General features: G+C 57.8%; 2 protein-coding genes across 3 annotated transcripts in view; one reads left to right on the forward strand and one right to left on the reverse strand.

The window, feature by feature from the left end:
* Window positions 1–11,311, reverse strand: part of TTC21A (tetratricopeptide repeat domain 21A) — a 34,582-nt gene extending 23,271 nt beyond the window's left edge. The window contains 7 exon segments of the mRNA XM_028518449.2: window positions 1,625–1,709; window positions 4,966–5,123; window positions 6,444–6,566; window positions 8,272–8,438; window positions 9,009–9,119; window positions 9,915–10,044; window positions 11,270–11,311. Of these exon segments, the coding sequence (XP_028374250.1) occupies window positions 1,625–1,709; window positions 4,966–5,123; window positions 6,444–6,566; window positions 8,272–8,438; window positions 9,009–9,119; window positions 9,915–10,044; window positions 11,270–11,296 (801 nt within the window). The 5' untranslated portion in view covers window positions 11,297–11,311.
* A 171-nt stretch (window positions 11,312–11,482) lies between these two features.
* On the forward strand, window positions 11,483–23,446 carry GORASP1 (golgi reassembly stacking protein 1). 2 transcript variants are annotated; one of them, XM_036030495.1, is made up of 10 exons: window positions 11,493–11,646; window positions 16,143–16,223; window positions 16,770–16,973; window positions 18,591–18,677; window positions 18,802–18,932; window positions 19,185–19,261; window positions 19,322–19,497; window positions 20,298–20,451; window positions 20,907–21,056; window positions 21,221–23,446. In XM_036030495.1, the coding sequence occupies exons 1-10, from the start codon at window positions 11,584–11,586 to the stop codon at window positions 21,478–21,480; spliced, it is 1,383 nt and encodes a 460-aa protein (XP_035886388.1). In that variant the 5' UTR covers window positions 11,493–11,583; the 3' UTR covers window positions 21,481–23,446. The 2 variants fall into 2 exon arrangements, with proteins under 2 accessions (XP_028374253.1, XP_035886388.1); XM_028518452.2 differs by having other exon boundaries at window positions 11,483–11,646; window positions 19,185–19,497.
* Window positions 23,447–23,674: the final 228 nt, after the last annotated feature.

Genomic DNA, 23,674 nt, shown 5'->3' on the forward strand with positions numbered 1-23,674 from the left:
CTCAGAAGGGCTGGAGGATTTCCCCGAGGTCACCCAGCCTACCAGGTGGCTGACTCCAAAGCCCGTGTTCTTTCCCACTGACCCCTCTGCCCACTCCCTCCCCAGGAGCGGGGAGGTCTCAGCTGCTAAGGAAGGCCAGCAAAGAAACCCCGATGGGGTGGGTCCTCTCTGCTCGGTCAGTTCAAGCCGGATTAGAACTGGCAGCTTGGGCTGGGCTGCAGGGCAGATCCCGGGGTCTGAGGTGGGGGCGAAGGAGGGGCATCACATGTTAACGGTGCCCGTGAACCTAACCTTCAAGCCAGGGCCCCGGAGGTCTTGCTCAGGGCTCTGGGGTCTCAGGGAGCTGAGGACAGGCCTGTTTTCTTGTTCCTATTCTGGGACAGTGCTTGGTCCCTTTTCAAGGGTTCCTCCCAAGTACAGACTGTCCCCTCCACCTCATCCCACCCCACAATCTGCGATCCCAGCGCTGTGCAGGGGGAACCAGAAGCATCCTCTTCCTGCCACGGCCTCTTAAAAGCTCTTGCTCCACCACACTCTCCACAAGGTGATGCATTTACTCAAAAGGCAAGGTTTGGGCTGGAAACACAAATTCTTCTGGAAAATAGGAACCTGTCTGAGCATTGAGGTTTCATGGAGAATTCCAGGTGTTTCTGACCGCATTCAAGGGCTATTTGGGTTTCTTTGGAAAACTACAAGGCTTAGGCGCAAGTGTGGGGCTGGGTTGTGCCTGGTCAATATCTGAGCAGTTCCAACCCTTCCCTAAAAAAAGAGGCATTACAAAAAAAAAAAAAAAAAGCAAGCCCAGGCTGGTGTGGCTCAGTGGCTTGAGTGCCAGCCTGTGAGCTAAAGGGTCACTGGTTCGATTCCCAGTCAGGCCACATGCCTGGGTTGCGGGCCGGGTCCCCATTAAGGGGTGTGCGAGGGGCAACCACACATTGATGTTTAAAAAAAAAAGGCATTTCCTGAAATCTGAAACACAAACCAGGACTTCTATCAGTGAACATAGATCAAGGTGTTACAATGCACCAGGCACTGTTCCAAGTTCTCCCACTTGCCCCCTCACTTAGTTACCTCACTTAGTCCTCAGAACAACCTTAACGCAGTGGTGGAATTATCTCCATTTTACAAATGACGATCCTAGGGCTTACCTGGGAGGAGACCCGTCCAGGTGCACACAGGGAACACGTGGCAGAACCAGAGTCAGCCTCACTGCCTGCCTTTGGAACTGTTATAGCCCACAGACCACACCAGAGCTGAACAACCTGGCAGGGAGTACGGGGGAGGGGGTGGAGGGAGCGGAGATCCAGGGAGCACCCTCCGAGGCCTTGATCCACGAGGGGATGAAGGTGCTACTCCGGGTCCTCCTGGGCTATGTTTGTTTCAAAAGGCTCAACTTTTTTTTTAAAGATTTTAAGATTTTTACTTATTTTTAGAGAGAGGGGAAGGGAAGGAGAAAGAGAGGGAGAGAAATATCAATGTGTGGGTGCTTCCTACCTGCAACCCAGGCCTGTGCCCTGACTGGGAATTGAACCAGCAACCCTTTGGTTTGCAGGCCTGAGCTCAATCCACTGAGCTATACCAGCCAGGCCTCAGGGCTCAACTTCTGAGTCTTGAAAGAACTTACTGTGGTTATGTTTCCTTCTCTTGCAAGCTCATTCATGGCTAGAATTTGGCAGGCATCAATATTTCTTTCATCTTTTTCTAGGATTCTGAAATAGGAAGAAGAGCCATGTGAATCAAGAGTATCCCAGGCACTGCTAGGACGGTGTGGTGGTGGAAACTTCTGATCGTCTTCCAATATCCATTCTCCCCTTCTTTTAATAATAGAACTGGTGGTGCACATGGCTACCCAGAATAAAAACTACACTTCCCAGCATCCCTTGGCAGTTTAGGCATGGCCATGTGATTAAGTTCTGGCCAATAAGATGTACATGAAAGTGCCCATTGTGATACCCAGTGGTGCCCCTTCAGCACGCCTTCCATCTCTTTCTCCTCCCCCTTCCTGCTGGCTGGAAGGTGGACCTTGGGAGCCACATCCTAGGGTTGGTAGGGCAGCAGGACAGAAAGGGCCTGGGACTCTAGAGAGTTAAGCTGCCACCCCAGCCCTGGGCCACCACCCACACTTTTCCCTAAGAGGGGAACAACCTTTTACGTTATTTAAGTCACTTATTTTGGGATGTCTCTGTGACATCAGACAATTCCTACCCTAGCTCACAGGGACATGACCATGGTACCAGGGTCTAGGTGGGGGGGTGGCAGAGAAACGAGTGCTGCTGTAGACAGAAAGGGCACCTTGGTCTCCGTCACGTGTCACTGTGAACATGCAGTTTCTGATCACATTAGGGACTTTTTTTTTCTTTTTTTTTTTTAAGATTTTATTTATTTATTTTTAGAGAGGGAAGGGAGGGAGAAAGAGAGAGAGAGAGAGAAACATCAATGTGCGGTTGCTGGGAGTCATGGCCTGCAACCCAGGCATGTGCCCTGACTGGGAATCAAACCTGTGACACTTTGGTTTGCAGACAGAGCTCAATCCACTGAGCTACGCCAGCCAGGGCGGAACTTTTCAACATCCTATTCCTTTATAGGAAATTTCCTATTTTCCAGTCTGGTCAGAGAATGGCCTTCTGTTTGATAGAGGGTTACTCTAAGTAACATGAAAATTCTAACATGATGAGGCACAGTCCACATTCAAGCAGTTCTAACCATTTACAATGACTATGAAGGTACCATGAACCTCACATATTAGAAAATTTTAGTTTATTTTTTAAAGATTTTGTTTATTTTTATAGACAGAGGAAAGGGAGGGAGAAAGAGAGGGAGTGAAACATCAATGTGTGGTTGCCTCTCATGCACCCCCTACTGGGGATCTGGCCCACAACTCAGGCATGTGGCCAGACTGGGAATCAAACCAGTGACCTGTCGGTTTGCTGGCCTGTGTTCAATCCACTGAGCTACACCAGCCAGGGCTAGAAAAATGTTGAAAAGCTTTAAAAATATTTATGGACTGAAGAACTGGAATGGATATCAGAGAGTTCTTAGAACCAGATGACACTAAAACTACTCCACATAAAGATGTGTAGACACTGCTAAAATGGTACCTCAAGGCCAGTCATGAAATGAAATCATTATATTCTAAAAGAATATGAGAATGGGTTAGTCAGGCATCTGAGTCAAGAGTTAGAAAAAAAACAACAGAATAACTCTAAAGGAAGTCATCACCAGGAAATACTAAAGAGCAGAAATTAATAAATTAGAAAACAAAGGTATAACAGCATCAACAAAACTCAAAGCTGGGTCTTCCATAAGCCGAATAAAAGAGACAAATTATTTTAATACTGATGAAGAAAAATGAGAGAGAAGGGAAAAAATAAATGATATTAGGGATGACAAGAGAAACACATCCAGAACCAGCAGAAATTTGAAAGTGGGAGAATTCCCCTGGCTGGTGTGGCTCAGTGGATTGAGTGCCGGCCGGTGAACCAAAGGGTCATTGGTTCAGTTCTTAGTCAGGGCACATGTCTGGGTTGTGGACCAGGTCCCCAATAGGGGGCATGCAAGAGTCAACCACACATTGATGTTTTCCTCTCTTTCTCCCTCTCTGAAAATAAATAAATAAAATCTTAAAAAAAAAAAAAAACAGTGGGAGAATTCCATGAACATCAGTAGCTGTGAACACTTCCGTGAAGGAAGGTGTCAGGTGTGAGGCTCAACCCAACGGCAGCAAACACTGTCTTCCCGCAGGCAGGCGCAGCAGGGTCCAGGTGAAGCGGCTGCATATACCCCTGGCTGCGGTGTTCGGCCAGGTGCTTCCAGATAACCTGTTGGCTCAGGTCCAAGGATCCAAAGCCAGCTCTTGACCTAGCTCCTGCCAAAGACACTGGCCAGGTGTCAACAGAGAGAGGGATGCTGAGGGCCCACAGGGTCACTCTTGTGCCCCTGGGGCCCAGTGGGCTGAGAAGGGTGCGACCACTTCCCATTCCCTGCCGGCCCCCGTCTCTCTGACACTCAGATTCCACTGGTCTCCAGGGGAATGATCCTCCCTCCGCAGGGAAGGAAGAGGTTTGTCTGTGTTTTGTTTTCCTCGGAACTACGCTGTATATTATCACAGAATTTATTAACAATTCATTGTGATGACTTGGCTATTCAGGAAAAAAAAATAGTCCATGAGCTCTTTTTAGGGAGAAAATTAGCATCACACATTTTAGAGTTACTTGATAAAAACAGTTAACATGTTAAAGAGATAAGCCTTGGTTATCTAGAAAATTCCATCCTTGGAAAAAGGTCTATCAGACATCCTCTCCTGAGGCTGTCTGCACTTCTCTTCACAGTGGAAATGGTTCAGGGTCAACCTACTGCACCTGGCGGCTGGCTTCCCGGAGTTCCAGGAACTCCTGAAACCTCCGCAGTCTTACGGACGTGGCTAGCCTCCCACTACCGGCTTCTCTCGGTCACCGGGGACCTTTTCCGCCTCAAGTTTATATTAAAGTAAATGACACTCACAATTTTAAAAGATTCCAAATAATACACGAGTCCCTAGTGCCCTACCCCCACTCCTCAGAGGCGACTGCTTTTCAGCCTGTGGTCTTGCTGCTTTAGGTAGTTCCCTCCCTCTCTCCTCTAAATATGCTTATACCTCTTGATACGCCCGTGTCTTTTTCCATGGGCTGAGCCCACAGCCTGGCTGCATCGGGGGTGATGCTCCCAGCAGCCGAGCCACCGGGCCAGAGCCACATGCCCCTGTCCTGACTTGTCCACTATAGGCCACAGCGGCTGGGTCCAGCCGTGACAGGTAGGTGTTGAGTTCACATCAGTCCTGCCTCCCCTCCCCCTCCTGATAAGACCATATCAGTACTCACAGCTCCTGCAGGGACGATTTAGTGTTGTCTTGTTCCATCAAATACCCAGTACCTCCCATCTCCCCACCTTGTGCGACGGGAACATGTTGGTGGCGCGGTTGCCCCTCACCTGTATCCTGTTTCCACCGTCTGCTCCCAGTCCTGCCGAGCCAAGAACAGCTTCATCTTCAGGACCCAGGCGGGCAGGAAGCTCCCCGAGAGGACCGTGATCTGGTTCACCACCTCCAGGGCCCCCGAGTAGTTCTGCTGTGTCATGTAGTAGGTTGCCTGTGAGAGCCGAAGACAGGAGCCTCCGTGAGAGCCCACAGAGGGAGGTGGGACCGTCAGTGTCTCCACCGGCCCCGGAGCCGAGCCTGACACATGGACACTCGGTGACCAGTCGGGGCCCACAGCAGTCCTGGGTTCCAGGGTGGGCAAGGCAGGGGCTCCAGAGTGACAGCTGGACCCTGAGCAGCCCTGGACTTCCTCGAGGCCGTGTGAGGGCTGCCCCGAGCGCATGGCACTTGCCAATTCCAGAAACGGCCCATTCACTTCCCACTTGCTTTCCTGAAACTCGTCACTGGAAACTGCTCCCTGGGGTCCCGGGCAGCCACTGGGTGTCAGCTAGGTTTGCGGGCAACCTCGTTTATAGCAAGGCTGCGGGGCCTCTCCTCCGCCAGCGGAGGCCACCAGCTTCCAGTAGGTGGGCCCTGACAGAGGGGCCTGGGGGCAGAGGGCAATGCTCTGAAAGACTCGAAACCCGACCCTGAAAAATCACAGAGAATGCTTATGGTAGACCTACTGTAACCCCCCACGAAGAGACTTATTCAAAAGAGGATTATTGTTCTCAATGAAGACTGTTGAATAAACGTGTTTACCACACCGCTATCTCTAAGTGCACAGCTGGAAACAATCGCAATATCCAAACGAGAGATCGGGTTGGCGAATTCTTAGTCCCATTCATTCAGCAGGGCATTGGCTGTATGTTGCCATTCGAAATGACATTTGCTGATGACAACATCTTACCCCAAGTGATAAGATGCCTATGATGTGAAGGGTGACCTGGTTTGCTGCCGTATGATGACAACTATATTAAATAACACTAGCTCCCACCCAGGAGTGGGGGCTGCGTGTAATCCCCTTCAAGGACCTGGAGGGCTAGTAGGGGGTGGCTCCCAGGGACGCTTCCCTTTTGGAATCGCCCCCGCCTGAAGGGAGCTGCCTGCCGCCAGGCCACACCCCTCCCTGGGGGCAGCCCACACCCAGCACCTCCTGTCTCTTCTGGCCAACTGAGTGAATTTCACAGGTGGGAAGAGAGGGTGAAATGAGGAGGAGGAAAGAAAGACGCAGAGAAAGGGGGCCATCAGAGAAGCCAGAAGGCAAACGAAGAAAGCTAAGGAAGGACAGACCCTGAAGGCCCCACACAGGATGAGACAGACACGCAGCAGGAAGGAGGAGACAGACGGGGTGGGTCCTGGGCTGCCAGGGGACCCACCAGCTGAGAGGCCTGGAGACGGACGGAGGGTGGGGCCTGAGGTCGCCTGGTGGGTCTCTGGCTCCAAAGACCCCGTCGGGGATGCTCCTTGCCCTCCCCTCCCCTCTGCCCACCTTTCCCATCAGCCCCAGCACATCTTTGGAGTCCTGAAGTCCTTGCTCCAGGTACTTGATGGATTTCTTCACAGTGTGCGGCTTGTCTGAGGTGAGGTCCACCCAGCCTCTCAGCACGTAGCCCTGGGATGCGAGCAGGGGGGGAAGATGAAGTCCACGGTCCTGCGGAACCTCCCGTCAGCCCGTCCCTCCTGCCTCCTGTCCCACCAGGAGTCACTGCACACCCGAGGCCCTGCCAGCTCAGCTGTTTGCAGATCCCGGTGGCCCTGTGGCTCTTGCTGCAGGCAATCATCCCCATAGTTCCCTGGCCTGGAATGCCCCACCCAGCACCACCTGCCAAACCAAATCCCTTCTCCTGATTAACTGCCACTAGTCTATAAACCTCAGCCAAGGGGGCTGTCTTTGACTCTCAGGCTGGCGCTGGCGCTGGGGCTGGGCCCTCCCTGTGACTCCTGGAAGCTCTCTTAGGTGTTCTTGCCCACCTGTCTAGTCTCGTCACTGCCTGTTTACTTTCCACTGGGCTCAGGAGGCTGACACGGGTGGTGCCAGAGCATAGGGCGGCTCTTGCTCTCTGCAGGTGAAGCTGGGCGTGCCCTCTGACCAGGTGAGCAGGAGCCGGTCTGAGCTCACCGGCCTTGGCCTTGCTGGCTCCCCTGCAGCCATCACCCAGCCTCTCCTGGCAGATGGGGCAGGCCAGTGTGGGAGGGGAGATTGCAGCAGCAGCCGTGGGGAGGGCCTGCCCTGAAGCACCCCCTCGGCCCAGACCAGTGTTTCTCAGCTCCCCATCACTGCCCTCCTCAGGAGCCTCTGTAGACATTTCCCCCAATCATTCATTCCCTTCCCGTGCAAGAAATTTCAATATTATAGACATCCTGTGTATGTGTTGTACATATATCTGTGTTTTACACACAAAGAGGCAGATTTTTTCACCCTCTCTTCCTATAATCAATTTCCACTCCACTGTGTGTGTGTGGGGGAGGGGGCAATGTGTGTGTGTGTGTGTGTGGGCAGTGTCAACCTGCATAGCGCAGACTGGGGCTTCAAATTCTGCCCTTAGGCCTTGGCTGGTGTGGCTCAGTAGACTGAGCACTGGCCTGTGAACCAAAAAGTTGCCAGTCCGATTCCCAGTCAGGGCACATGCCTGACTTGTGGGCCAGGTCCCCAGTAGGGGGCGCATGAGAGGCAACCGATGGATGTTTCTCTCCCTCTCTTTTTCCCTCTCTTCCTCTCTCTCTAAAAATAGAGAAATAAAATCTAAAGGAAACAAAAACAACTTCTGTCCTTAGGGCAGATCACTGCACGGGAGACGGAGGGTGCATCAGCACCCTGCTATCCAGCAGGTCACTGCATAGGAGACCTAGGGTGTATCAGCCCTGGCTATTCAGCAGATCTCTGCACGGGAGACCTGGGGTGCATCAGCACCCTGCTATCTGGCAGGTCACTGCACGGAGCAAAGGCAGGCCCAGTGCACTTGGTTCATTTAGTTTAAAAAAACAAAACAAAACAAAACAAAACCAGGAAACCTGGACTTTGAGGTAAAATCTTTTGATTTCTAAATGTTAGCAAAGAATTCAAGATTTTTAGAATATAGAGGACAGGCCATAGGACATCTACCTGCAGGTGGGACTCTGGACAAATGCCACTGTGCACTGAGCTGAGCCCTGACACAACGTGGGTGGGGACACCTTGAGACCCAGGGTCTTGCCAGTGCCGGGGTGGGGCCTTCCCCCGCTCCCACGGCCCTCTGTGGGGGGACCGGCCACCCCACGAGGGTGTGTCGGGATGCTGCTTTCTCCGGCTGCGGCCCCACAGTGCCCGTGGGGAGTACCTCTCTGGAGCTACTGGAGAGCTTCAGCATGCGGTCGATGTACTCCTTGGCCCTGTCATGGCGGCCCATGAGCCAGAGGAAGAGGCCAGCGTAGTACAGGGCAGTCCCGCTGGCCGTCTTGCGGATTTCCTTCAGGCTGCTCTCGAGCTCCTGAACCGCCTCTAGGTCTGCGAGTCCAGGAGAGGAGAAGGGGACCAGTGAGGGCGAGGAGGTGGGCCTCGTCCTGCAGGAGGCACCTGAGGGCGTCACGGCCAGTGGCCCGAGCCTCACCTCAGGCCGGCTGTCTGAGGTTTATCTTTTCCCCTCGGTGCCCAGCAATAAGCTGCGCAGGCAAACCAAGGCCGAATCCCCCACCTCAGGCCCATGATGCATGCTGGGTGGGAAAATAGTAGTCTGTGGTCTCTTGGAACCTTTCTACAGAAGTGGAGATTAGCAGTAGCATTATTTATATCAGCTTGATTTTTCTTGACAACATCTTGACAAAGGAAAGGGGGGTATCTCCCCAACTCCTGGGATCTGGAAGGAGAACCCCTCCCACTGCTGTGCTCTCTCAATGGGGCCTGGGCATGGGGAGGCCTCACAGGGGAGGGGAACAGCAGCCACTGCTCAGGGGCCAACAGAACCTGCCAGTCACCAGGGCACACACTGCCGTCTGCAGCCCTGGAGGGGCAGGGTCCCTGGAGCAGGACCACCTTTCCCTGGTGGGACCAGGCCCAGCGGAGCACAGCTGCACTCACCGATGGTTTCACAGTACTTGTGAGCATAAATGAGGGCCATGATGGAGCACAGGGACACATCTGGGTGATTCCGAATGCTCTCCAGACTGCTGATGGCGTCCTGGATGTGCTCTGCAAAGAGAGACCACGTGGTTATGCTCTGGGGCCCTAGGCTCCACGGCATATACATGGGGGCTCCTATTAGGGCTGACCCAAGGCTCGGCGTCACCTGGCTTCACCCAGAATCAGAGGACTAACTGGTCCTAAAGCTCCCCAGTGGCCTGAGGTCCCTGAGACTGAAGCTCTCTGAGCAGGCGGGTGACACCGTGGTCCAGACTGCCGGGGCTGGAGGGCTTGGAGCTGAGGATGTACTCGTGAGTATTCACAGGAATACTTGAGAGGCTGAGGTTTTCGACTTGGCTCAGTTTTGAAGAAGGACCTCAGGGTATTTCCTGCTAGTTGCTCAAGAGCCAGTGATTACATTTATCCCTCCATGTCCACTGATGGTGGCCACCAGCGGCTCAGTCCATCCCTAGCCCAGAACCACCTTCTAAATGGCAATGAGTCAGCACCCGCACGGGCCCCACTCCTCTCCCTGCTCCTGCACCACAGCTACAGGTACCCACAACCACCACTTCCTCCTTTTCCTGCACTACCAGCTCTCAGCTTCCAAGCTGGGATCAGTCCAATAATCATGCAGCCATCTCTCTGTCCAGACGGGGAAACTGAGGTGCAAAGCCACAGTGGCGAGCCCTGTGAGGTCTCAAAGTCAACTAGATATAAACTGCATGGGCTTCTGTGGCTGGGGACTAGGCACTGAGCATAAGACTATTCCCATGGCTGGGGGAGAAGTGGGCACCTGGGGAGAGTCGGTGCTAGTGCTGGACTGGTGCCCAGGTCAGGAGGCCAACACTGACCGGTCCTTACCTTCCCTGAAGACGCCATAGGCTTTAAAGAACTGCAGCACAGGGTCATTGCTGAATTTCTCCAGGCCCCTGGCCGCAGCCTGCTGCACGTGGTGGAAGTACTTTTCCTGGCTGTAGTAAATGATCCCCGCCTGTGGGAGGGAAGACACCGTGGCAGTAGCCCTTCCCTGTCTCTGCTTGACCCGCTCCCTCCCCTGGTCCCTTGTCCTCATTTCTGTACAAGAAAAAGAAAGAGGACAATCAAGCCTCATCCTCTTCACGAGCCCCAGGAGCGATTCCATGCAGCTTCCCAGGGAAGGAGTTTGGAGGTGTTAGTTTTGGAATTGTCCACAGATTCTGGTTCGAATGTGGAGTATTCAAGTCCAGCTGTCTTAGGAAGGAACTAAGGGAAAGAGGGAACTAGTACTAAGAATGACATCAATAGTTAGTTACAACTTATTGTGGGCTAACCACCTGCTGGAAACTGTACCCAGGGCTTTACGTGCGTTATCTTCTGTATTATTCTGTACATATCCTTCCCAGTGAAGCGAGCTGAAGGCCAAGGAGACTGTGGCTTGACAAAGGTCACAAAGTAACAGAGTGTGAGATTTCAAAGCATGAGTCTCACTTTCCCTAAGGTTTGTGGGTGCTGGGGTTGGAGACAGATATGGTTGAATTGTAACAGACTTGCAGGCCATGTGAAAGGGCCCAGACATCATCCTCAGGGTAATAAGCAGCAGGAGGAATGGTTTTAGGCAGGGGAGGGATGTACTCAGATATGTTCTTTGCAAAACTCACTCTGGGGGCTCTATGTGTGTGTGTGGGGCGGGTATTGGGTAGGGGGTTCTGCTCGGGAAGAGAGCTGAAGCAGGCACACCAGCTGGGAGGGGGACTGTTACAGATGCCCAGGGGAGAGTTGGCGGTGATCTAGGACTAGGAGACAAAAGATGTGGGTGATCTCAGGAGACTTTTGGGAGCTGACATTTCTTGCTGATAGATAGGATAGGGGCACATGTATGAGGAAACGTGAAAGCTGGGGGGCCAAATGGTGGTGCCGTCTACTGAGGTGGGGGACACGGAAGAGGCACAGGCAGGAGAAGAGGAGATGATGAAAAGATGATGGAGGTGGGTTTGGGTGAGTTGGTTTGGGACAGCTTGCGGACAGGACTGCGTGGGGATGCTGATTTGGGGGTGAGGACCGGAGAGGATGCACTCGCCAGGGAGAGTGAGGCAGGAAGGAGCCAGGACCGCCTGTAGCGCCAGAGGATAGCGAGGGGCGGGTAAAGAGGCGGCAGGAGAACAGCAGGGCGCGGGGGTCGCCGGGCCAGGGGCGGAGAGTCCCAAAAGGAGCGTCGGGGCAGCGCCAGGGCCACGCACCATAAGGGAGGAATCACTGCTGCTCATCTCCGGGCGCTCGCGGCTCGGAGTCCGCGTCCGGTCGGGCTGAGCGGGGCGGATTCCTGAATTAGGGGCCGGGGCACGCCTCTCTCGGCCGGAAGTTGGTGGAGCGCGCGTCCTTGGAGACGGAGCGGCCGACCGGTTGCTAAGAGCGTCAGACTCCGGGGTGGGCGTGGCAAAAGCGCCCACGTGACAAGGCGCTGGTAATTGAGCACCGAGAGGGCGAGTCTGCGCTGGTGGCGCCGCGTCCGCGCTGCGGTTCGGGACTCCGGCGCGGGGGCCGGGCCGCGGCCATGGGGCTGGGCTCTAGCACCGAGCAGCCCGCGGAGACTTCCGAGGGCTTCCACCTGCACGGGGTGAGTCGCCTCGGTGGCGCCGGCGATCGGGGCGGGCGCCCGCACCGACGCGCTGGGTCTCCTGATCGCCGGCCGGACGGTGGTGGAGGCGGGGACCGGCCCTAGTTTGGCCGCCAGGGTGGACGGGGACACTCCGTTCCCGGTGGGAGCCGCCCGCGAGGGGCGACCCCGCGGCACCCCTGGCGCCCGGCGCGTCTGCGGCCTCAGTCGCCCCCACACGCGTCCCAGCGCCAGCTGTGCAGGAAGCGGGCGCGTTTCCTGGTCAGGTCCGGCAGCGCGGAGTAGTACTCATCCTGGGTGAAGACGGCGCCAGGTCCAGTCGGGACGCACTTGTATACACTTAGGTGACATTTATTGTCTCCCGCTGGGTGCCGCGCTGCGAGCTGGGGGAGACAGCCAGCAACTCCGAGGCCCCGGCGGTCCCCGCTCTTGGGTACACGGGGTCTGGGAAACCAAGTGGACGCCGGCTGCTGGTGGCCCGCGGGCGCACATGACTCCCCTGGTGGGGTCGGGAAGACTTCTGGAGCTCGTGGACTAGTGGAACCAGCCAGGGCAAGTGGGAGCGGGAGAAGCCCGCAGAAGACTAGGGGAGGGCGTGTGCCGCAGGGGGAGGGTCCCAGGGTGAAAGGTCAGGGAGGGGCGCGGTAAGGCAGCCCTGAGAAGGAGGCCCTTTCGGTCTCGCTGCAAGGAGGTGCTGCAAGGAGGTGTGCGTGAGCAGCCCTGGGGAATGTGGGGATGGAGTGGGGTTCCTCGAGTCTGAAGGTGAGGCTCGCAGCCGATGGAGATTTGGGGTCCGCATTTGTACTGTGGAGAGGGAGGGGCTGTAACCCAGGTGAGGGGACCCGGAGGGTCTCCGACCCAGAACGGGGAAGGACCCCTTTTCCCTTGGGCAGCGTGGATGGCTGCAGAGACCATCCAGACTTGTCAGTGTGGTGCGCGGCTGTTGCGTTGCGTGGCCTCTATGTTGTGATGGCAGGCTCTGTTGGGTGGGTGGGGAGGGAAGCTAAAGAAAGGGTTGACGAAAATGAGAGCAGTGCTGGCTTCAGGACCCGAAGGTGACAGGATCTGGGCTTGGTGATGGGCTTTCTCTGGCGGACATCACGGTGAGGCACCGTACAGGAAAAGTGGGCCGTGGGATGCATCCAGCAGGAGAGTCTTCTAACAGGTCTGATGGAAAGCGGGGGAACTGAGGATATTGGCAAAGGGAGGGGTGGGGGCGGAGACTGGAAGGTCGCCACGGAGAGGGACAGAGTGGAGAGATTCAGGAATTGGAGGTCAGCGTTCACAAGAACAGGTATGTATTTTGCTGTGTATAACGCACACTTTTTTAGCTCACATTTCCGAGGGCAAGTGTGTTATACATGAGTAGCACCGGAAACACCTTGTATCTGTTCTTATGTTTTGTAACTATTTGTTACATCAAATTTCTTGCACCACCATATGTTCAGAAATAAATGCTACTGTTTCTTTATAATACAGAGACAAGTATCTACATATAAGTAAATATGTAGATACTTGTTAATTCAAAATATGTAAATATTTTGAATTAAAATAACAAAAGATTTTCCCCCATTTAAAGTTTGGGCCAGAAATGTGGGTGCGCATTATACACAGCAAAATACGGTAGTTCTGGGCTACATTCTTTGTGGCAGTGAACAGAGCGGGCATCATCCAGTTCTTACCTTTGCATGGCAGCAGGGAGACAGACAAGAAACAGTCAAACCTCGGTTCTCGAAGGTCTCCCAGCCCCAGACACTACCGTCCTCAACCAAGGTGCTCACGGGAAAAGTCTTGGTGATGGAACTTTGGTTCTCCACCCAACGACACTTTTCTGCTGATACCTGTATGATCTTCCCTATGTGATTTGGTTTTCGCACAAACCGCTGCTCCAGCAACCTTCCAGAACGAATTAAGTTGGAGAACTGAGGTCCCACTGAAACGTACAGTAGGGGGCGACCACTGCTGGGAGAGACACAAAGCAGGGTGAAGGGACATAGAGTGGGGCGTGGGTGCTGTTTTGGGGAGAGGGGTCCACGAAGACCTCTGATGAGGTCACGTTCGGTAGGTACCTGGGAAGAAAGTTAGGACACAATGTAGGTGTCTGGGGGAGGAGCATTCTGTGGGGTGGGGGGAGAGTTGGAGGGGTGGGAGGCCCTGAGGTGGGGGTGTCCTTGCTGTGTCTTGAGGAGGAGTGCGGAGGAGAGGCCGCTGTGCTGGGACAGTGAGGCCTGTGTGAGGAGGATGCGGGAATGGTGAGTCCTGACCTCATGGCCTTGCGTGCTGTCCTGAAGATTTCCGATTTTATTCTGAGACGTGGAGCCATTGGGAGGTTTAAAGTGGAGGTGCGACATTACTTATTCACGTGTTTAAAAACTGGAGAGCAGGCGTGCTGCCTTCTAGAACTATTGGCGTTTTGCTGTGTGCCCAGCGCACTGGGGAGGCCCCTGCCTTCAGGGAGCTGGCTGCAGTGGGGGGCTCAGCGGGAAATGGAAATGCCAAGTGGTCGGAGCAGGCTCTGGGGAGGGGGTGTGGGCTGGGTTCTTGGGGTCAGATTCCAGAGTACTGAGCAGTAAGTAGGGGCTAGAAAAAGGGTCAAATGAGGGGCAAAGCAGGTGGTGCTGTCCCCTGGCGCCCAGCCAGCCCTCACGGAGCGTGAGCTGCTGTCATTGTCAATCACAGGAGGTTCCCAGATGGGGAACACAGGTGGGGGCTCTGGGGTGTGGGCTTGGGTGTGATGGGAGCCCCCAAGGGAGAGCCAGGCAGAGCCATGCCTGTTGTGGGACTGGGGGGGGTGTGTTGGGGGTGCAGTGGGCAGCAGCACAGATTATTTCCGCTGCAGAGCCGTGGTGCGTGATGCCAGGGCCCAGGGCAAGGGCAGTGAGTACAGCCAGACAGAGGACGAGGCCATGGGAGAGGGCAAGCCGGGGCTCTGGTGGGCTGGGAGGGGGCTGGGCCTGGACATGGTTGTGTGCGGCGGGGGCAGCCTCTTTACCTGCTTAATGCCTGGAGGGCAGCGGTAGTGGGCAGGTGCTGGGTGGCACGGCTTTGGGAGCAGGGTCCTGTGTTTAACCCCCGGCCCACAGGCCACATGCAGCCCGACACGAAATTGTAAATTTACTTAAAACCTTTTTTTTTGCTCATCAGTTTTCATTAGTGTTTCTGTATTGAATGTGTGGCCCAAGACAACTCTTCTTCTTCCAGTGTGGCCCAGAGATGCCAAAAGGTTGGACACCCCTCTTACCAGAGGGAGGTGGAGTGATTTGGGAGAGGCCCCGAGCAGGGACACCTCTCCCCAAGCTGTCTCTGACTATTGCCCTCTGGTTTTCAAAAGCCACCTAGTGCCAGCTTTCCCCCGGAGGGGTGGGGAGCAGGGCCTCCAGGCAGTTGCCCTCTGAGCCAGGCTCACTAGGGCTCGAGTGGCCGCTGCTCCCGGAAGCCATGGCAGTGTCTGCAGGCGGCAACCGGGGGTTCACCCGGTGACACTGCCGCGAAGGAGTCCTGATTCCAGGGGCAAATTGGCTTTGCTCCAAGGGCTCAGTGGTGAGCTCACCTTCAGCTTGGGGCAGGTGGGGCTGCAGGGGCTGGTGGGTGGCAGGAGCCGCAGGGTTTCAGCACCAGAGGCCCCGTGAGCCCTGTGCCTGCTGGGCTGGGGCCTGGTGGGTACCGAACCAGCAGGGCATCAAGTACGCGCAACTAAAGGCCTGAGGCTGTGGGGCCCAACATCGGGGTTGGGGCCTGGGGATAAAGGCCACGTTGTTTGAGCAGGGCTCTGTCAATGGGGCCTTTGAGGGGGACTTCTGCCGGAGCTGCTGCGGCCCTGGCTGTGCAGGGCGGGGCTGGGAGGGAGCACCCCTGGGCTCCTGGCACAGATGTCCACCCCCATCCGGCCCTGCTCACCAGGCTGTCCAGCTTAGGTTCTTCCTGCCTTCGGGATCTGCTCGCCTCAGCTGCCGTTCCTCGGCAGCTCCCATCACCTGCTGGGTTGACCTTGGACCTGTCACCACAGGGCCTGGGGCCCTCTGGGATCTGGCCACAGGCTGCCTTCCACGCTGCCTCTTTCTGGACACAGCCCTGGTTCTAGTGATCCTGAGGCCTGCCCGCTTCCACTGGATGTTGGGCCCTGCCTCTCTGTCCATGTCTAAACCTTGCTGGGAAACCCTCCTGGCTTTCTCCATAGGCCTGTGCCACCCTGCTCCACGTGGCCGACAAGTGGCCCCCAGGACAGCCCTACGAGGCCTCTCTAGGAGCGTGACCTGCGGCTCATGCCCAGGGGAGAGTCATTTCCCCAAAGAGGAAAATTTATGCCCAGGAACGGATTGAGAGGGGATGGAATTCACCTTGACAGTGGCCACGGGTGGCCGCTCCAGAACAGTTCATGCCAGTGCCTGTTTCCTCATCGGGACTCGGGGAGTGGCGAAAGTCCTGGAAATTGAGGGCTGGGGCTTCTGGGAGGCCACCGGGCTGGTGGTGGGTGACTGGCTCCTGCCCTGCAACAGGTGCAGGAGAACTCACCAGCGCAGCAGGCGGGCCTGGAGCCCTACTTCGACTTCATCATCACCATCGGGCACTCGCGGCTGGTGAGCCCCTCCCCTTGTCTTGGCCTTGCCCTTGCCGTGTCACTGTGTGCATGTGCGTGTCTGCGCAGCTCCTGCCTCCCTTTGCTTCCGGAGGGAGGCCCTGCCAGCGCTCAGCTCCTGAGCTCTCCAGGGTGGGCTGGAGGCCAGAGGACTCCTGGAGCGGCCTCAGGGCCTAAGGAGCCTGGCTCCTGGGGCAAGAGAGGCGTGTGGGCTCCGGCCGAGGGGCAGCTCAGAGTGGGACAGGACTGTGGGGGTCCCCTGGGCCTGGGGGTCTCTTTGCTTTGTTGTGTTTTCTGCAGTGGGGGAAGGGGCTGAGGGGGGCAGGTTTAGCACTGCTTGGGAGTGGGGGGGGTGGTCACAGTGGCTGCAGGCCCAGGCATGGCCTGTGACCTGGTCCCAGACGCCACCCCAGCCCCTCCTACACCGGGCTCTGCTGGGGCAGCTGGCCACCATGGCCCTTGCCCCATCTCAGTCCCAGACGTGTTTGAGTGGCCCGGCTGGGGGGTGTGTGGGGGGGTCCTTGGAGTCAGCCCTCTGCCCCCATAGAACAAGGAGACGGACACGCTGAGGGATCTGCTGAAGGCCAACGTGGAGAAGCCCGTGAAGCTGGAGGTGTTCAACATGAAGACCATGAAGGTGCGCGAGGTGGAGGTGGTGCCCAGCAACATGTGGGGCGGCCCGGGCCTGCTGGGCGCCAGCGTGCGCTTCTGCAGCTTCCACAGGGCCAACGAGCACGTGTGGCACGTGCTGGTGAGTGGGGGCGGGGCTGCGCGTGGGTGTGGGTGTGGGCGGGGCAGCGAGTGGGCTCCCGGGCCTGTACTGCACGGGCAGGGTGTGCGTGCAGGGGAAAGGGGATGGGGCTGGGCATGTGGGTGTGGGGGGCGTCGCTGGGTGGGGGTGGAGTGTGGGGGCAGCTGGGGTAGGGCCGAGAGCCAGGGGGTCTATTGGAGGACTCCCTGAGCGCAGGGTCCGGCCCCTCTCACTCCAGGTCCCAGAGGGGCAGCTCTTTACTTGCCCAGGTGCCTTGCTACTTGTTAGCCACGTGACTTGGGGCATTTTTTTTTTACCCTCTGTACCAACATTTTTCAACCAGTGTGCCGCAAGAACTTTACCTTGTGTTGTAATACCTGAGTAGTCAGGGGCACTGGCCTCTTTTCCCTTAGATTGTCAAAAAAAAAAATGACAACAGCCAACCCAACAATAGCTGCCTGGTGTGAATGAATCAAAATTATATATATATATATATATATTCAGATTGGCAAAAAAAATACATTTTTCGTTGTGGTACAGAATTTTAGTCATTTGTTTACCTGTGCCGGGAGATGACAAAGGTTGAAAATCGCAGCTTTAAACGGGTCCGTATTTTGAAAGGTGGGGCTGCCATCTACTGGAAGGCGGGTTGTACTGCAGAATGCCGTGGCTGAGGCTGCTGCCCGGGTCTTGCCATAGAGTGTTTTTTCCTGGCAGGTCCCGGGGGTCTGACCTTAGAGAATGAATCTCAGTGACTGCATTGTCACAGATGTTGCCATTAGTGTCTGTCACAGATACATGTGCCCATGTGAGATGCGCGTCCACTGATGGTGCCCAAGTTCTCAAGAACGCTTGGTCCTCCAGTTAGGTGACAAGGAGGTGCCCTTAGCTGGAAACTGGCTGATTTTTGTAGCCTCCCCTCCGCTCACGGACTTCTTGGGGGAGGTTTCTCGGCCTTTTTTCAGCCTGCCGCAGCGTGTCTTTGAGGGCCCCCGTGGGGGGGATGACACAAAGCCCTTTGCATCTCTCTAGGAGATGGGGGTGATAGAGTTTTCCGGGGCCCCCTCTAATGGAGAAAGCAGTCCTTGTTCCCAGTCCTGCTCACTGCTGCCCCCCCCCGCCCCCGCAACCCCTGCTGAGGGGTCTTCAGCCACACGCCTATGGCATTAGCAGCAATGCAGCTGGGCACTTACTGCAGGCCAGAGTGTGGTTTTCGTTCTCTGCATGTATTCTTTTTAAAGCCTTCTCAGCAACCCTGTGAGTAAGCACCGCATGTCCTACGTTTAATCGTTGGGAAGCTGAGGCTGAGGGGGTCAAGTATTTGCCCAGAGTCACCAAGCTAGCAAGCAGTTGGTGGAGTCTGGAGTTGAACCCAGGGCAGGTTCTGTGTCGTGTTGTGAGCTGTGCCCCAGTGCTGCCCTCTGCTGGGCAGGTGGTGCACCTGGGGGAGGCCGGGGAATTCAGGAGTAAGACGGGACAGTCTGGGCTTAAGGCCTTGACCTGGGGACAGAGGACAAGTGTCCTCCCGATTATTACCTGGAGAGGCAGCTCCCCGGCCCCCCCCCCCCCCCCCGCCACTCCAGGAGCGAGGCCGACAGTCCTCAACTCTTCCGCCAGGATGTGGAACCCTCTTCGCCCGCCTCCCTCGCTGGCCTGCGCCCCTACACGGACTATGTGATCGGCTCCGACCAGCTGCTGCAGGAGGTGAGGAACCCAAGGCCCAGCCCTCCCCCGGCCGCTGGGTGGGGCGTGGAGACAGCGGTGCTGGCCGTGGGGCTGCCACTGCCAGTGCGGGGCGCAGGGCTCAGGTGCCGTGTGTTTGCCACAGTCTGAGGACTTCTTCACCCTCATCGAGTCCCACGAGGGGAAGCCCTTGAAGCTGATGGTTTATAACTCCGAGACCGACTCCTGCCGGGAGGTGTCCGTTACTCCCAATGCCGCCTGGGGTGGAGAGGGCAGGTACTTCCTGGGGTCGGGGGAGGGGAGGCTGCAGGGTGGGGCCCTGGATGGGTCTAGCCAGTGGGCGTGGACCCCAGAGTCCTGCCGTGGGGACGGAGGGCTGGGCCCTGGCCCCAGGGACCCTGAGGCTGGCCGTTGGTCCCGGAAGCACCCTTTCAGCCCCCTCACTGCCCTCGGTGGGTGGGGGTGGCAGAGATTGATGGGAAGGGCTACAGGACAACTCCTGGACTGAACGTTTCTGGATTTGGGCAGCCTGGGGTGTGGTATCGGCTATGGATATCTGCATCGGATCCCAATCCAGCCCCCCAGCTACCACAAGAAGCCACCTGGTGCCCTGCCACCCGGTACCCCACCACATGGTACCCCACCACCTGGTACCCCACCATCTGGTACCCCACTACCTGGTGTCCTGCAACCTGATACCCTGCAACCTGGTGCCCCACCACCTGGTACCCCATCACAAGGTGCTCTGCCGTCTGGTACCTTGCCACCTGGGCCCTCCCCCCAGGACTCTCCTGCCCCTCCTGGCCCAGATGCGGGTGCCAGGCAGGGTGGCTACATGGAGGTACGTGGGACACACCTGTCTACTGGGGGAAGTGGGGAGCTTCACATGGACAGAGGGGCCTGTCCGCTGGGGAGAGAGAAGATTCTGGAGGCTTTTCTCACTGGGGCCTGTCTGTGGGGCCCTTCGGAGTCCCCTCTGCCTCTGGGACCTAGTGGGAGTGTTTGGACCCATTCTGGGACAGTGAAACCCTCTTTGGTTTTCCTGCCGCTTAGGCTGGGAGGTGAGGGCAGTGGCGAGGCCCTCGCTGTCATTTACGTTTTGTGAGTGGGCACCTGAGGCTCAGAGGGCGGCAGAGCTGTGCTGTGCCTCAGTGAGTCGGTGGTCAAGCTGGGCCAGGGGCCGGGTGTCCGGAGCCCCAGCTGGGCTGGTTGTCTGCCTGGGTGTGCAAGGGGGTCTGGCCGCGCCTTCATGGCTGTCGATTGTGCAGGTCACCCGAGTGCCTTCGGGCGCTGGGCTGGTGCCTGGGATCTGTGCTGGCCACACACGAGGCCTGCTTTCCAGGCACGCTGGGACTCGAGGAGGGCCCTCGCTTCCTGTGGGCCATCGGTGCAGATGGCACCTGGGCTCCTCCGCAGGGCGGCAGGAGTGCTCCCTCTCCCTGTCGGCGCTGCAGGGCAGGCCAGTCAGGGCCCTGTCTGACGTTACTTCACCTGCAGGGAAGGGGCCGGTCACCGAGGCTGTTGGCTCCTCCAGGCGGAGCAGCGCTTCTGGGGCAGGCGGGGGCTGGGGGCTGGGCTGGACGACACTGTCCCGTCCCGGCTGCCCTCTCCCTGCCCCCTCTCCTTCCCTGGCCCCGCTAGGCCCTGCTGCAGGCACCCGGCTCCTCCTCCGCAGAGGGACTGCTGCCTGAGCCTGCGAGTCTCAGCTACGGTGCGCCTGACCTTGGGGGGCTTCCGCGTCCCATGGAGACTCCTCTTCAGCCCCCGCCTCCAGTGCAGCGCGTCATGGACCCAGGTGAGTCAGCAGGCCCTCGGCGGGAGGCTGAGGAACGGGCAGCCCCTAGCGCTGCCGTGGGCCCCAGGCTCAGGGCTGGACTTCGGCGACAGTACCAAAACCATCCTCAGATCTACCGACCCCTCCTCTATGCCAAGGTGGTTGCAGGTGACCCGATCTAAGGTGTGGATGGGGAGCTGGAGTCCAGGGAAGAAGAGAGGTGCCCCTGCTGTTTAGGGTCACAGCAAACTGGGGACAGAGCGGGGGTCTGGGCCCTCTGCCACGGCGCTCCTCCCACGGTGCCCAGTGCCAGGCCCCGTCCTGTCCTCGGACACAGGCAGAGGGAAACTCTTTGGGTTGGGGTGGGGGGCGGCATCACCAGCGGCTGAGGTTAGTCTCGGGCAGAGCCAGCCCAGGATACCGGTAGGTCCTCAGCAGTCAGGGTTCGTGCCGACAGAGCCGTGCCCTTCCCCTAGGCTTCCTGGACGTGTCGGGCATCTCCGTCCTGGACAGCAGTGCCGGCGTCTGGCCCGGCCTGCCCTCCTTCCCGGGGCTGACCTCCACCGCCGCGTCGGCCTCGGGGCTGGAGGACATGTGCTCCAGCAGCGGCTCTCACGAGCGTGGCGGTGAGTGGCCCGCACCCTCCGAGGCCTCTGGGAAGGGCTGCTGGGGGGACGGCCCAGAGTTTGTGCACTGGCTCTCTCGTGGGGGACCAGTGGGGTCATTGCCCCAGGCCTCACTGGCCCCCCGGGTCCCACAGGCCTCCACAGCCCCATCCTGTGTGTTTCAGGGGAGGCCACATGGTCTGGGTCGGAGTTTGAGGTCTCCTTCCCGGACAGCCCCGGCGCCCAGGCCCAGCAGGACCACCTGCCTCAGCTGACCCTTCCCGACAGCCTCACCTCTGCGGCCTCGCCGGAAGACGGGCTGTCTGCTGAGCTGCTCGAAGCTCAGGCCGAGGAGGAGCCAGCAAATGTGGCGAGTCCAGATGTCGGGGCTGGGGCTGAGGCTGAGGGGGCAGCCGGCCGGGCCCAGCTCCCTACCCCGGAGTAACACCCTGGGCAGTGATGAGGCCCTTGATGGCGTTTCGCAAGGCCCAGATGTGGGGAGGCGGCTCAGGCTGCATTTCAGGCCCAGCCCCTCGCCTGACCCCAGCCCAGCGTGTCCAGCTTCCTAGGCGGTGGTTCCGAGGGCCGTGCAGGGACTCCTGCTGCTGGGAGGCTCGTGTGTCCACTCAGACCCTGCCGGTCTCTAAGAAATGACCTCCCAGCATCAATTCTGCGTGATGGTCCTGGCTTTGGGGAACCGGGCACTTGCCAGGGGATCTCAGACACATCCTTTCGGGGGTAGGGAGCTGGGCACAGCACCCCAGGTTGACTCGGTCGTGTGGGAGCTGGGGCAGTCGAGGGGAGACTTCCTTGCTGCCTGTGTGGGGCCTGAAGCCTCAGTGGGTAGTGAGAGGCGGGGTGGGCCTTGGGGAAGGGCATCTTTTGGCCATGTCCCGAGGTCCAGTGCTTGCTGTTGCTTGGCCACTGTGGCTTCCCAGGAGACAGCAGGGTCCGGACAGGGTCAGGCGTGTGACGGGGTCAGGGAGCAAGCGGCTGCTGTGGGGTGTCTGCCGGGTTGCTGTGTGGAGCTTGCCTTGAGTCTCCTGCACAGCTCGGCCAGCACGCTCTGCAGCAGAAGGCACGCCCCAGCCCTGGGGACCCCTGAAGCCCCAGTACTGTCTCTCTCGTCACATGCCCCCATCCCTCTCTGTACTACACTGCACACAGCTGGCTCGGGCCGACTGACAGCTGCCAGCCACAGCGGGAGGGGAGCGGCAGTGAACTTGCCCACCTCTCCTGGCCGGGAGAGGAGGGCGGGAGGTTCCAGGCCGTTCAGCAGACTCACCTGTGCCTGGACCCCGATGTTTCTTCCTCCTCAGGGCCTGCACCCCACAGATCTCGTATCCCAGTGGTGAGTCCTGCCCGCCCCCAGACTCACACAGCTATCTCTTCTACACGCACAAGGCACCCAGCCAGCCCCGGCGGTGACTAAGTTACAAATCTAAACCCGCCGCCCCAAGCGGACTCTCAGAGCCAGTCCTGACTGGATGGATGTCCTTCCACGCAGCTCCCGCCACAAGGGGAAAGGACAGGCTTGGGCAGGAGTGGACAAGGGCCTTTCTGTTCTTTCCCACAGTATCGTGTGTGTGTGTGTGGGGGGGGGGGCATTCCTCCCACCCCCAGGTGCCTTGGAGGCTAGGGCTGGGGCGGGCCTTCTGCTCGGCCTGCAGGGAGGGGTGGCCCCCTAGGAAAGCCCTTCCATCACCTGGCGTCCTCTGCCGCCTTGGCTCGAGTCCTTCCCACACGCCTGGCTTGTTACCGAGAGAGCTGCCTCTGGCCTTGTCTTCTAGTCTCTGTCCATCTAAAGCACCCTCCCTGCTGCTTCCCTTGTGACGTCCGCACTGAAAGGGGAGCTCGGAGCTCTGCCAGGCCCGCAGCACAAGGACTGTGGGCTCTGGGGGGCCCAGAGCAAGTCCATGGCAGGAGGGACCCACACCAGCAAACGCTTGGGAGTGTCTAGCACTCTGACTGCAGTCAGAGGAAGCCCTGTCAGGGCCACCAGCACAGCTGAGCTTGCAAGACAGGGAGGCCTCGCGTCCAAAGCCACTTCCGGAGCCTGGCTCCTGGGCCGCCTGGGAGCCCAGGTCGCCTGCAGGAGCCCAGGATGCGGGGCAGAATCACCACAGGACTGCTCGGAGGGCAGCTTCCCTGGCAGTCTCACCAAGGTCACCCCGCCCAAGGGTCGGGGTTTCCCCACTCGACACGCTCCTGCCCCAAGTGGGAGGGTAAAGTGGGTATCAGTGCTAGTTATTGCCAGGGTCGGCCTGAAACCAGAGGTTTCTTAACTTCTCTATAATCTGCTATGAAGGACAATGACAAGTGGGAAAAAATAACATGTACTACACTTGGAGTATTTTAACTAAAGCCTTTATTCTATACAACTGAAATACAGATTTTACCCCCTTGGCAGACTCGTGTTTTCTGGGGACTTGCGGGTGGGACCGGGAGGAAAGGAAGCACAACCATGCTGGGGCCGCGTCCACGGCGGGAGGGGAGCGCGGCCGCCCTCGGGGCTCCACGCACGCGTAGGGGCAGGACGGCCCGGCAGGACCCACGGCTCTGGTCCAGGGCCCTCGTCCACCACAGCTGAGGGCTGGCGAATGAGTTCTGTTTTTAGGGTTTTTTTTTTTTTTTGACAT

Source organism: Phyllostomus discolor, chromosome 7, assembly GCF_004126475.2.
Source record: "Phyllostomus discolor isolate MPI-MPIP mPhyDis1 chromosome 7, mPhyDis1.pri.v3, whole genome shotgun sequence".
Lineage (NCBI taxonomy): Eukaryota > Metazoa > Chordata > Mammalia > Chiroptera > Phyllostomidae > Phyllostomus > Phyllostomus discolor.